The sequence below is a fragment of the Ictalurus punctatus genome, chromosome 13, assembly GCF_001660625.3.
Source record: "Ictalurus punctatus breed USDA103 chromosome 13, Coco_2.0, whole genome shotgun sequence".
Lineage (NCBI taxonomy): Eukaryota > Metazoa > Chordata > Actinopteri > Siluriformes > Ictaluridae > Ictalurus > Ictalurus punctatus.
In genome coordinates, this window is record NC_030428.2 from 10,017,501 (window position 1) to 10,031,166 (window position 13,666).

General features: G+C 40.4%; 2 protein-coding genes across 4 annotated transcripts; one reads left to right on the forward strand and one right to left on the reverse strand.

Moving 5' to 3' along the window:
* Window positions 1-1,366: 1,366 nt before the first annotated feature.
* cdr2b (cerebellar degeneration-related protein 2b) lies at window positions 1,367-6,898 on the reverse strand (the record flags this gene model as incomplete). The annotated part of the gene is given in 15 exon segments (NM_001200275.1): window positions 1,367-2,578; window positions 2,581-2,663; window positions 2,665-3,063; window positions 3,065-3,070; window positions 3,073-3,083; window positions 3,085-3,128; window positions 3,131-3,227; window positions 4,078-4,194; window positions 5,117-5,237; window positions 5,240-5,265; window positions 5,915-5,950; window positions 5,952-6,027; window positions 6,639-6,718; window position 6,720; window positions 6,841-6,898. Coding segments are annotated over 15 exon segments (1,254 nt in total), but the record flags the coding sequence as incomplete, so codon positions are not given.
* Window positions 6,899-9,307: 2,409 nt separating this feature from the next.
* Window positions 9,308-13,548, forward strand: mettl9 (methyltransferase like 9). Of its 3 annotated transcripts, XM_017483610.3 has the most exons (6): window positions 9,308-9,464; window positions 9,595-9,756; window positions 9,945-10,135; window positions 12,044-12,253; window positions 12,519-12,703; window positions 12,799-13,548. In XM_017483610.3, the coding sequence occupies exons 2-6, from the start codon at window positions 9,595-9,597 to the stop codon at window positions 13,005-13,007; spliced, it is 957 nt and encodes a 318-aa protein (XP_017339099.1). In that variant the 5' UTR covers window positions 9,308-9,464; the 3' UTR covers window positions 13,008-13,548. The 3 variants fall into 3 exon arrangements, with proteins under 3 accessions (XP_017339099.1, XP_017339101.1, XP_017339098.1); XM_017483612.3 differs by lacking the exon at window positions 9,308-9,464 and having other exon boundaries at window positions 9,472-9,756; window positions 12,519-12,689; XM_017483609.3 differs by lacking the exon at window positions 9,308-9,464 and having other exon boundaries at window positions 9,474-9,756.
* Window positions 13,549-13,666: the final 118 nt, after the last annotated feature.

Below are 13,666 nucleotides of genomic sequence, written 5' to 3' on the forward strand. Positions count from 1 at the left end.
AGTGTTCATTTGTCCAGTACAGTTCCTGAAACCTGAATCTGTGCCTTAAAGCTGTTCTAAGACACTTTATGTTCTCCTTTAATGTGTTACCTGTCTGTATATACACTATATGGTAAGTATAGTGTATATACTATATACCAAATATATATGGACACCCCTCGTAATGATTGTTTCAGACACGCCCATTGCTATCACTTGCATAAAATCAAGCACATAGCCATGCAATCTCCACAGATACTAGCAGTAGAATGGGTCGTAACTTTAAACGTCACACTCTCATAGGATGCAAGCTTTGCCACATGACAGTTGTGCCGTGCTAAATCCCACCTCGTCAGCAGGAAGTGCTATTCTTGTTAAAAACCCGCAACTATCCTCTGTTGGATCACTCGCTACATGGTTCCAAACTGTCTCTGGAAACAACCTGCTCGAGAAACGTACATCAGGAGCTTCGTGAAATGAGTGTCCATGGACGTGCAGCTGCACATACAAGCCTAAGATCACTACGCTCAATGGCAAGCTGGAGTGGTGTAAAGCACAGCGCCACTGGACTCTGGAACGGTGAAAACGTCTTCGCTGGACTGATGAATCACGCATCACTGTCTGGCAGTCTGATCATCGAATCTGGGTAATGCGGATGGGTTTGGATTCCAGTGAATTTAAAGTTGATGCTACAGCATACAAAGACAGTTATAGCATGCATCTAAGTTTGTGGCAAAAGATTTGGGAAGGCACGTTTCTGTTCCAGCATGTCTGTGTCCCTGTGCACAAAGAGCGATCCATAAAGACATGGTTTGACAAGATTGATGTTGAGGAACTCCAGTGGATCCTACACAGAACCCTAACCTCAACCCTAATGAACACTTATGGGATGAAATGGAACATTCCTGACCTCAGCTCTTTTGACTGAATGGACACACATCCCCACAGACGTCTTCCCAGAAGAGTGGAGGCTCTCCATACTACCCATGGTTTTTGAATGGGATGTCCAACAAGCTTGTATGGTCAGGTGTCCACATACTTTTGGCCATACGGTGTGTTTGCCTAGTATAATGCTAAACACATCCTAAAGATGTAGACTTTGGTGGATGCAAGAGTATCAGTGCTTTCATGCTTTGAAAACATTGAATACCTAGTCATTTCCAAATATATTTAACACACAGCTTTTTTTTTTTTTGCTTTTTGAAATAAAACTTAGATACAAGGCTACACGGATTATTACTGTAAAGCAAGCATCACATTTAACATTAACATTTCTCTACTGATTATACCTACTAATTATTACTAATTATTCTGTTAACTTTGTAGTGCTTTGGGGCCATGGATTTCAGGGTGACTAGCAGTAGGAAATATTTATATAGAAGGCAAATCCTAAAAGAGTTTTATTAATTACTTGTCCTGGGTTTCACATTGTCTATGAAGAAAAGAGTGTGTGTGTGTGATGTCAAGACACGCTCAATATATTGTGTTTCCATAAACCTGATAAATTTACAAAATAATGACCACCACTGACATCTGAGCCTCAGGTAGAGTTATTGTGACCTCTTTGAAGAAGCCAGGCAAAGGTTTTCTTAAATCCTGAATCAAAGAGTAACTATTGTTTTCTATAAACCTTTTTGTGGCAGCACCACTAAAACATCAGCAGTACATACAGTCCAGTCAGCATTTGGTGATGTCCATGGGTTCCAGACTTCAGGCAGTCACAGACTGCAAAGCATATGTATCCATCCATCTTCTACCGCTTACTCCTTCTTCAGGGTCACGGGGAAACCTGGAGCCTATCCCAGGAAGCATCGGGCACAAGGCGGGGTACACCCTGGACAGGGTGCCAGCATCCATCCATCCATCCATCCATCCATCTTCTACCGCTTACTCCTTCTTCAGGGTCGCGGCGAACCTGGAGCCTATCCCAGGGAGCATCGCGCACAAGGCGAGGTACACCCTGGACAGGGTGCCAGCATATGTATCCAAATATAAAAAAATCATTCTAATATTTATTATTATGCGTTTGTCCAATTACTTTTGAGCTGGTGAAGATGGAGCAACTGTAATTCCTAAACGGTTCATGCGATATTATTGTTAAAGCCCTTGAATTAAAGCTGAAAGTCTACACTTCAAGCATCGTTTCAGATCCATCGTGGCGGTGTACAGAGGCGAAATTGCGAACGTTGTGCCGCTGTCCAAATACATATGGACCTGACTGTATAATAATGAGCAAAAATGATTCAAAAAAGATCACGTAGAGCACATAAAGACTTAAAGGGAGATCATAATTCTCAATTAGGTCTATCTCTGCAATAAAATGTGAGATCTGAAGCTCTAGCTTGGCTGTGCTTTAAATATCCTTATTCCTTTGCGATTCCAGTTAATTCAGACCCTTAATTCCCCTCACTGCCTTATTATACCTGATGCCTGCTGGGAGATTTTTGGAGGACAAATCTTGCGAACTTGAACATGGGAGGTGCACAGTATTGAACTGCATTTAACTTGACTTGGCCCTGTTCATCTCTAAGTCCTTTTTGCTATTCTGTATATAAGTGAAAATCTCGTTGAAGAGCGTTTTGTATTCAGGCAGCTGAGCACAGTCCTGAGAACATGTCTGTTTGACTGAGCACTGATTGACTGTGGCTGTCTGCACAGCTTTGTCGCACTGTGACCGCGACCCATCTTCACAGCGGCGCAGAAGGGCGTTGTATTTCCTCTGTAAAGCGTTGTACTGAGCGTCCACCTCATTTAGCAGTGACACGCCGTGGCTCTGCGCGGTCACTAAATGCCCCCTGTAGGCATCAGGGTGTTCTCCATTTCTCAGGTCCTCATCCTTGCTGCCAGCTTCAAGCAGCCGCCTGTGGTTGTTGCAGCGCTTCAGTACTTGGCTTGTCTCCCACATCTCACTCACTTCCTCCTCTGAAGGGAAGAAAAGAGTGCCTGGAAGCATGCGTGAGACCGAATTGGAACGCAACAGCTGCCGTAGTTCCTCGACTTCAACCTCCACCTCAGACAGGCGAGCCTTATAGCCTTCCAGCAGAGTCACACGTGGCTCCAGCTCACTCATCTCTCGGGCCAGAGCCTCGGTCTCCTGCTCAGCAGTCTCTCTTAGGGTCCGCTCTAAATTCAGCTGGGCCTGCAGTGAGTGCACTGAGTGCAAAAGGGCTGTGCGCTCATCCTCTTCCCATTCATCTTCCTCTAGAGAGGGAGTGTTCGCAGATACGGCATGCTCATTGGGTGTGTACCTGAAATACACAGAGCTATATGTCAGACTAATGGAAAAATGAATGCAAATTAGAATTGCATAATGAGAACTAGCTGGTAAAGAATGACAATGGAGTGTTAATACAACGAAGCAAGCGGTTTTTGATTAATTAGCTCTATCAGAAGGGAAAATAACATTCTCTGTCACTGACCACTTGCACATGTATGCAGTTATCCAATCAGCCAAGTATGCAGCAGCAGCACAATGCTTTAAATCATGCAGATTCAGGTCAAAAGCCTCGGTTAATGTTCACATCAAACATCAAAATGGGGGACAAATGTGATCCCTGTGACTTTGATTGTGGCATGGCTGTTGGTCCCAGATGGACTAGTTTGAGTATTTCAGAAAGTGCTGATCTTTTCTCACACAAGAGTCTCTAGAGTTTACACAGAATGGTGTGAAAGACAAAAACCACTGAGTGAGTGACAGTTCTGTGGGTGGAAACGCCTTGTTGCTAAGAGAGGTCAGAAGAAAATGGCCAGATCGGTTTGAGCTGTCAGGAAGGATATAGGAACTCTTTGCAAATATGGTGAGCAGAAAAGCATCTCAGCATGCACAAAATATCACGTTGTAGCCCAAAAAAGGTGGATGGGCTACAACAGCAGTAGACCACATCAGGTTCCTCTCCTATCAGCAAAGAACAGGAATCTGAGGCGATCATGGACAGAGACTCACCCAAACTGGAGAGTGGACGATTAGGGGAAAAAAATCATCTGGTCTTTTTCCAGTCTTCAACTGACCAGTTTTGATGAGTCTATATATAATGGTTTGCAGGTTTGTCTCATGTAGATTAGCAAGACACCATTCACAGATTATTGGAAGATATTTACTGGTCTGATTGGCTGATGGCTGGCGTCTCTGGCTCCAGAAGATCTGGTGTCATCTTCTTGATCTCCCTCTGCAACTCCTCCACCTGACCCTGCAAGCCGTTTATGGACTCTGTAAGCCTGCACAGAATTTCAAATGTTAAGTAACACTACATGGTATGCAGGGAGGCATGGTGGTGCACTGGGTAGTGTTGTCGCCTCACAGCTCTGAGGTTCAATCATTAGGTCGGGTTAGTGTTTGGAGTTTTGGAGGAAACCTGCGCACACATGGGTTTCTTTCAAAACTCAGAACCAAACATGGGTTTCCTCCAAAACTCAGAACCACACATGGGTTTCCTCCAAAACTCAGAACCACACATGGGCTTCCTCCAAAACTGAGAACCAAACATGGGTTTCCTCCAAAACTCAGAACCACACATGGGTTTCCAACAAAACTGAGAACCAAACATGGGTTTCCTCCAAAACTCAGAACCACACATGGGTTTCCAACAAAACTGAGAACCAAACATGGGTTTCCTCCAAAACTCAGAACCACACATGGGTTTCCAACAAAACTCAGAACCACACATGGGTTTCCTCCAAAACTCAGAACCACACATGGGTTTCCTCCAAAACTCAGAACCACACATGGGTTTCCGCTAAAACTCAGAACCAAACATGGGTTTCCGCTAAAACTCAGAACCAAACATGGGTTTCCAACAAAACTCAGAACCAAACATGGGTTTCCGCTAAAACTCAGAACCAAACATGGGTTTCCAACAAAACTCAGAACCAAACATGGGTTTCCTCCAAAACCCAGAACCAGGTTCTCTGGTTTCCTCCCACCTTGCAAAAAACATGCTGGTAGGTGTACCTCTAGTGTAAATGTGTGTGTGTGTGTGTGTGTGTGTGTTCCCATATTAAGACCAGTATTCCCATGATGGGCTCCATGATAAAGCAGTTGCTAAAGATGAACTTCATTATATACTCTTTACACTCGATGTAGATGTACTTCAATGTGAATTATGTCAAATAAAAAAAAAGAACAGAAACTCTGCCTTACCCCTCGATCTTAAGCTGGGCTGAGCGGTTTTCCAGGGCGAGTCTTCGGTTGCTCTGTTCCAAGTCTCGTGCAGTCGCATCTAGTTGCTCATAGACTTTCGCGTGCTGATCATTCACTGACCTGAGCATTTCCACCTGCTTAGATAGATGCTGAACAAAAGCACAACATCTTAGAAACTCTATTTGTATTCTATTACTAATAGATATTTAATCTTGGAAAGACTCTTGCAGGTGTGTAGTTTCTCAATGATTTACAACACACATTATCTGTGGGGTCCAGTGGTAATATCATTTATATTACTGTACTGTACTGTGTGATAAGGTATATTATGCTACTCTTATCAGTAATGCTAAGTCACACATAAACCTAGTTACTAAACAAGCATCCTGTGTCTGTATATCTGAGTCTTTTATGTACCTCACTCTCCAGATCTCAGCAACAAAGACTGACCTCATTAAACCGTCTTAGTACTTTACAAACCTGTGATGTTAAGGTCGAATTTTTCAGAAACACATACTAATCAATCACTGTACACAACCATTCGTTTACTGTGACAGGCTCAGCCCTTGAAAGATACCACATAGTTATTATTTCTTTGTATTAATGGCTTGGTAGTTCAGTGTTTTGTAGTTGGTATAAAAAGAAATCAGTGTTCTCTTAAAGTTGCTTTGGATTAATGGCAATTGATTAAAATAAATAAAATTAAAAACGTGCAATGCATATGGAAGCCTCCTACATGAGGGTAAAAAACAAGGACTCATACACGCTTCATGATGCTTCATGGCCCTTTGTCAGTACCTCGATTTCCTGTAGCTGCTCTTGGTTGGTGGTGTACGTCTCCTGAAGTCTTTCCTCCAATTCATGATTCCTCTCCAGGAGATTTTTGCCCAGCTCAGCGGCCAAATGAAGATCTGTGCATAGAAAGACAGTGTCATACAATACAACCAAGATACAAGAACATGTTTCGGTTGAGAGCTGATACAAGGCCATCATGGCAACAAGATTATTCAGATTAAATGGGGTGCATATAACTTCACATCAAATGCTGCCGTGGAGACAAGAAGATTTGCTCATTAGGAAGTACTTTAGTACTTTGTGAAACTTATTTTCAAGTCTTTTTTGGTAATTCAGTGATTTAGTTTCTCCACTTAAGCAGTGACCTGTCGTCAGTGCACCTTCCTCTCAAGTCTTTTTCATGAGTAGTGAAAATTGACTTGTCACAGGATGTGGTGCAATCTGTCAGCTATGTGAACTGCCATGGGAAGAAAAGCATGCTTCCGTAACAGATATCTACAGTTTTGTTCAAACATATCGTTCTCTCCGAGCGTAAAAATAACGTGTCTTCAAAAGTGAAGCAAGGAGATAAAATAACATTACCTTAAATACTTATACTAATAGAAGTAAAAATGCCTATAAGATGCCATTTGAATGCCTGCATTGTTCTTTATAATAATAGTAATTGAGCATAAAATAGAAATATAATGTAAGCTGTTGCTGAAAATAGAAATATAAGCTGCTTTACCATTCTCCAGATCTCGGTGGTCATACCACAGTTCTTCCTCTTTAATCTCGAACTCCTCCTCTGCTATCACGTCTGTAAGCATCTTCACTCAGAGAAGCAGAAAAACTTTGTGTGTTATATTAAAGCAAAGTGCTACAGTAGTGCAGCTCCTATTTCTAATTGCACAGATTTTCTGCTTGCTCTATGATGTTCATTTACTTACTCTTGGTCACGCTATGTTCACTCTTAACACAGGATGTTGGAGTTCTCTCTCTCGCTCTCTCTCTCTCTCTCTCAGGAGTGCAGGAAGGAGGAGATCAACGTGGCGCGCTCTCTGTACCTCAGATAATGCTGTGACGCAATCCGTGCCAAGTTTATCACCAGTCTAATTAGTCTAATTATGTGTGTGAACCTGAAAGGAGTACAGAGTACAGGTATAATCTAACGTCATTTTTTACATTTTATTTTGTGATGGCACCAACAGAGTAAGCCAGGTGGGACTATAGTGAAATAAGATGTGCCAGAAAAGAAACACAAGGTAATATATACTACAAAATTATATATATATATATATATATATATATATATATATATATATATATATATATATATATATATATATATATAAGAATGCGTGTGTCTATATATATATATATATATAGACACACTCATTCTTTAATATATATATATATATATATATATAATATAAAAATAATATAAAATTATATATCATTATGCAATGTGTGAACCTGAGTTAACCAACAAACCCCACCATTTGACCGCACTTATTTACAGGATGCTGGATTCAGTGCTCTTGTGTGCATCAAATCAAAGAGCGCTTTCCACAACATCTCCTGAATTAGACAAGCCTCAGTGTGACTCACCAGCCCAGTCCTCACATTAAACACGATGAATGCAGAGTACCTGCAGTTGTGGGCTCTTACACACACTGATTCATAAAAACACTGATAAATGTGTAACTATAAAGAACCATGTGCTAGCTTGGTAACTTGGTAAAATGTGTAACTATAAAGAACCAAGCTAGCACATGGTTCTTTATAGTTACACATTTATCAGTGTTTTTGGATAATGTTGGATAATGTATGTGATAACATGTGATTCTCCATGTCAGATTATACCAGGGGTTCGCAACCGTTTTTGTGAAGTGACCCACTAAGATTAAGCTTAATAGTGGGTCACTTCACAAAAACAGTTGCGAACCCCTGGTATAATCTGACAGGGAGAATCACATGTTATCACATAATCTGTTGTAGAATTTGGCCAAGATTTTACAGTGCGATGACGTTTAAGGGCCGCTGTAATCACACATCTAAATTTCAATCTCAAACTAGCTTTAAGTGTGCTTTGATCAAATTTTTCAATCGGTACATACCATAGCAAAAAAAAAAAACACAAAAAAACTGAATGTGCTTCATGTGAAAATACATTAATAATGAAAAATGAACAGTAAAATAAATGAAGCATGTGGAGAAAGAAAACTACATGTGAAAGATAACGCCACATGCCCTCCGTGTGAAAATTTCAACATGCGAAAACAAATGAAACAATCACACCAAAACTGAAATGAATCATGTCAAAAATTACATGTGAATAATGGGACATTATTAATGACATATAACCTCTAACAAAATTAAACCGAGCGGCTATAACACTTGACTTATGCTATAGGCTATCTAGTAGTAACCCTAGTACTTTCTATAGTAACCCTGTAGGTATATGATGCATCTGAGTGGTAGATAAAATGATATTATCCTACTTACTGTTACTGATGGAGAAGCCCCGACTGTATATAAAAACGCAAAGCATTCTTGCTCACTCTGAGGGAGCAATACACTTCTCAGACCTGCAGACTTGCACAAACCCCACCCTAACCAAAATGAATAAACTCCAACCATTTTTCTCTAGCAACCAAGAGAAAAGAAATGGTCTACGCTGTAAGCTGCTACCGTAGAGCAAAACCCACCTGCGGCGACATATTTTAGAGCACGTTTAATTGGACGGACACAAAGCAAGTACAGGTTGACCTCATTACATTTAAAAAATCATGTTCCCAGAAGGGATGAACTATAAAATTGAAACTAAAGCTAATTGCTCATTTTGTTTCTAGATATACTATAGTATTTTGTGTCCAAAAAGCACTGCGAGGACAAAAAGCTCTGAAACATCTTTACAAAAAATGGATGGATGGATGGATGGATGGATTGTATATACAACATTGTATATACAAGAGAACCCAGATAATCCATGGATAAAATATAGTGTATATACATGTAATATGCAGATATTATTTAAAGATAACTTAGGATATACACTATGAATCTACAATTTATATATATATATATATATATATATATATATATATATATATATATATATATATATATATAGAGAGAGAGAGAGAGAGAGAGAGAGAGAGAGAGAGAGAGAGAGAGAGATAATACAGAATATAGAGTATGTCTAGTTAATAATATACAAAACTGTAACTCTGTCACGTGTTTAAAGAAGACAACAGAGTTTTAAAATATTTTACTCATAAAGATTTACAACGACGTTACAACTCACACCACTCTTCCCTATACAAAGAAAAAAAAGAAATAAAACGACTCCATCTGGTGGTGGGATCGGTGATCGTCGTAGTTGTTTTTGTCGGACGCATTTACGTGTACCACAGGAAGTAAATGTCTTTCACGGCTGGCTTCTTCCCACTCATCTGTCTGTGTTTGGAGCCATTTAACTCTTCTGGAAACAGTCCTCGGTCCTGTATTATTTGTTTTAAGGATTATTCAGATAAACGATGTGGCTGTTAAAGCCGAACCACGCCTGCAGGTTTGTTTCTTTGTATGTTTGTTTATTTGTTTGTAGGATTGAAGGTGCCTGAAAGTCCACATATTTGTGAGAGCACTCAGAGTCATCTGTTGTTACCTGCCCGGTTCTTGTCGGAATGTGTTCTCCACAGATGAGGACACTCCTTTTTGGTGCTTGGGTGGTGTTATACGTTTCAGTTCTTTTAGTAGCTCGAAGGATGTGGGTTGGAAAGTATTCTCGGAGTCCACTTACCCGGACGCTTTTCACGAACGCGTTCACCGGCTCGGATTTGAATGCACAAGGAGTGCAAGAGGTAAGTAACTCTTCAAATGTTTCATCCTACATCCTCAATTCTCTTCCTTGTTGGTTTGTAAATTAACTTTGCTGGATTGTTCGTTATTCATTCAAGCAATCCCATCAACCTTTACAGAAGTAGACAATAGACAGATTATTTATTATTATTATTATTATTATTATTATTATTATTATTATTTCCCCCAGTGGTATCGCTGCTCTCCTGACCTGTTAGGTGAGAAAATTCAGCCCTTGTTTGTGCAGTGTCATTTAGATGAGGATACTCAAGCTTTCCTTCAGAGGAGTGTGGAGAAATCTGGTTGGGTCTTTACCCAACTCTATCACTCACTCTTCTCCACCATCTTCAGCCCCATTGTCTCCAGGACATCCATCAATGGGTACTGAGTTTATTTCTTAATACAGCATGTCCCAGAAGCCTCCACACATAGGGGACTATGTTTGCTAGAACCACATTGTTGTCTTCGTCACTGGATGTTCGTGGACGTCCACTTCTCGGTTGGTCGGCAACACTCCATACACTTCTTTCTGAATTCGTTAAAAAGTTTGGCGACAGTGTCATGTGCGATGTGATCGCCACGTCTCCTGTTAAAGTCTGTCGCAACCTTGCGACAGCTTCCCGATCCAGCCATGAGAACGATTTCAATACGTTCTTCTTTTCTTTTTCAAAGACATCCTTAAAGGCTATATGAAAATATATATAATATTAACTACGTGTGAAAAAAATCAGATAACATTTGGCTGAAAAGTGTTCACTTCTCTTATATATGGAGACTTTTGGGACACCCTGTAGTTATTAGAGATTTCTTATTGAACCCTCATTTATATATATATAATATATATAATTACAGTTGCAGTCAAAATGATTCAACCCCCATTGCAAATCAGGTTTATTGTTGAATTGTACAGACTTTCAGCTGTTTGAAATGAACAAATCAAACAAAAGCAATTGAAATAGTTCAACACAATGAATGCTTCAAGTGGTTTCCCCAAATTCAACTGAAAATGCAAATTATAATGACTTCTCCAGGTTGAAAATGATTCAACCCCCTGAATAGAATCCCTCACAACAGCACAAATATGCAAAACAGGTGTTTTCTCAAGCACACTTGATACAACTAATCAAGGGCTTCATTAGTTGCAGCAGGTGTGCTTGAGCTGGGACACATGAAATACCTGAACTGGCTAGGGGTAGAAAACATATGAAATACCTGGACGGGGCAGAAAAAGGAAGCTATCAACGCCTGCAGCCAGATTTCTGAGAAGGCAGGTTGTGAAAAACCCTCAGGTGACTGCAAAAGACCTGCAGCAAGACTTTGTGGCAACAGGCACTGGGGTTTCAGTGAGCACAGTAAGGCTCCAAGACGTTCACCACTTCTGACCCAAAAGCACAAGAAAAGTCGCTCAAAACCATATAAATAAGCCACAGAAGTTTTGGGATTCTGTTTTGTGGAACGATGAAACAAAACTGGAACTTTTCGGCATGATGGATCAGCGGTATGTTTGGAGAAAGAAGAATGAAGAAAGAACACTCTGTCCACAGTCGAGCATGGTGGTGGCTCGGTGATGCTCTGGGGCTGCCTTGCATTCTCTGGCACTGGAAACCTGCAGCGTGTGGAAGGCGAGATGGATTCATTGAAGTATCAGGAAATCCAGGAGAAAACTTCATGCCGTCTGTGAGGAAGCTGAAGCTTGGGTGTCATTGGACCTTCCAACTATACAATGATCCCAAGCATTCCTCAAATTCCACCAAGGTTTGGTTGCAGAGGAAGTCCTAGAATATTCTACCGGGCCATCACAGTCACCTGACTTCAACCCCGTAGAAAATCTCCGGTGGGATTTGAAGAAGGCGGTTGCAGCACGCAAACCCAACAATATTACTGAACTGGAGGCCATTGCTCATGAGGAACGGGATAAGATTCCTCAGGAAGCTGGTGTCTGGCTCTGCAGGGTGCTCTACTAAATACTGAAGATGCTTGCCATGAAGGGGTTGAATAATTTTGAAATTGGAGAAGTCATTATAAGTTGCATTTTCAGTTGAATTTGGTGAAAACGCTTGAAGCGTTTGTTGTGTTGAACTATTTCAGTTGCTTTTCTTTGATTTGTTCATCGCAAACAGCTGAAAGTCTGTACATTTTGACAATAAACCAGATTTACAATGGGGGTCGAATCATTTTGATTGCAACTGTAGGTAAACCTTAGGCTATATACATCAGCATTATAACAGGTATAAGTACAGTTGTCATTACTGTTGTAACGACACTTATTTATTTGTTGCCTATTAATAGGTTTCTGGGCCGAGGCTCCATGTTTGTTTTCTCACAGGACCAATTTCGCCAGCTTCTCCAAATCAGTCCGGACTGGAGAGGAGAAAGACTACTGGATCTCGGAGCTGGGGATGGAGGCGTCACTGAAGTAATGGGCTCTCATTTTGAAGAGGTTTATGCCACTGAGGTGTCCCCTCCAATGAGATGGCAGCTCCAAAAAAAGAACTACCGGTGCGCTTAACTTCTACCCTGACATTTTAGATTTGATATTGGCAGATGACTTGTCATTTATTATCATTAAGACAAAAGACGTCTGGCTAAAAACAGGCGAACCTAAGATCATTAATGTGGAGAACTTTCCTTTCTTCTCTGAAAACTGTTAGGGATACAGATACATTACAAATGAGTGTTCTAGACAAACATGTTAAATCCAGGCTCCTATTAACATTTAAAGATGAGGCAAAAATTCAAATGAAATCTTTTTTTCTTTTGTCAGGTTGTTGGAAATTGATGAGTGGCCAAAGACGGGTTTCCAGTATGACATTATCAGCTGTCTGAACCTCTTGGACCGATGTGACCATCCTTTCCAGCTGCTCAGGGACATCAAGGAGTCTCTGGTACCTGTCACAGGAAGGCTGATCCTTGCAGTAGTTCTACCCTTTCAGCCGTATGTTGAAATAAGTACGATCCTTGTTCTCTCTCGGTTTTTTCTTTAAATGCTCTGCTGACATACTTTAAAATAGGACCTGACAGATAATTCCCACACTTGTGCTTAGGAGGAAGATGGGTGCGTCCTGCAGAGCACATCCGCTTGAAAGGCACGACTTGGGAGGAGCAAGTTAAAAACCTGTCTGATGACATATTCCACAGTGTAGGACTTGAGGTGGAGGTAGTGACACGCCTGCCATATTTATGTGAGGGAGACATGCACCAGGATTATTATGTATTAGATGATGCAGTGTTTGTACTGAAGCCTCAGGAATGAGATCGTAATTAACTCATTCAAACTTGAATTCACTAAAGTGGCCATCTGGAGGTTTATAGAATTATATCTGCGTATAAACCCTTTACAGTATACTGAATTAAAATTCTAAACATTTCTCTATAGTATTATGAGGATATTAAAGCCATGGCAAGGACTTTTCTTTACATGTTATTTTGGTGTTTAGCATATGACTTATTGGTAAAACATTTTAAATGATCAATAATTAATTAACTGCTACATTAAGAACTGACTTTGACGCTCAGATTTGTAAAGATATCCAGGTCACTTGACCTGTTGTGCCTACCCTGCATACTTACCTGATGTTTCTGATGAAGGATCGGTAAGCTATGTCCAGACCTCATTTGAACAATACCGTATGATTGATGCACAGTTTTTAGGATTTGTTTACACAGACTTCATATTCGTATTCATTTCCATCCAAGTGCTGGACTGGTGCTCCTGTATTTAATAATGATGGCAGGCCTGTTCATAATGTATTGTCTGAAGTATTTTCAATAAAAAAAAAACACATGGCAAACCATATAGTTCCTGAATATCCTCTTAACATTTATAAACTCAAAAAATGACTCGCATAAAGTGGCTTGCACAAGTATCCATCCGAACCTGAACCACCCAAAAATAATAATAAAAAATCAATA

Bases quoted from the DNA above. Each gene is read 5' to 3' on its own strand.
- mettl9 (XM_017483609.3), top strand. From the start codon at position 9,580: ATGTGTTCTCCACAGATGAGGACACTCCTTTTTGGTGCTTGGGTGGTG. The intron at 10,136-12,043 runs GTACTGAGTTTA...GCCTATTAATAG, and splicing joins TCCAGGACATCCATCAATGG to GTTTCTGGGCCGAGGCTCCA. The intron at 12,704-12,798 runs GTACGATCCTTG...ACTTGTGCTTAG, and splicing joins TCAGCCGTATGTTGAAATAA to GAGGAAGATGGGTGCGTCCT.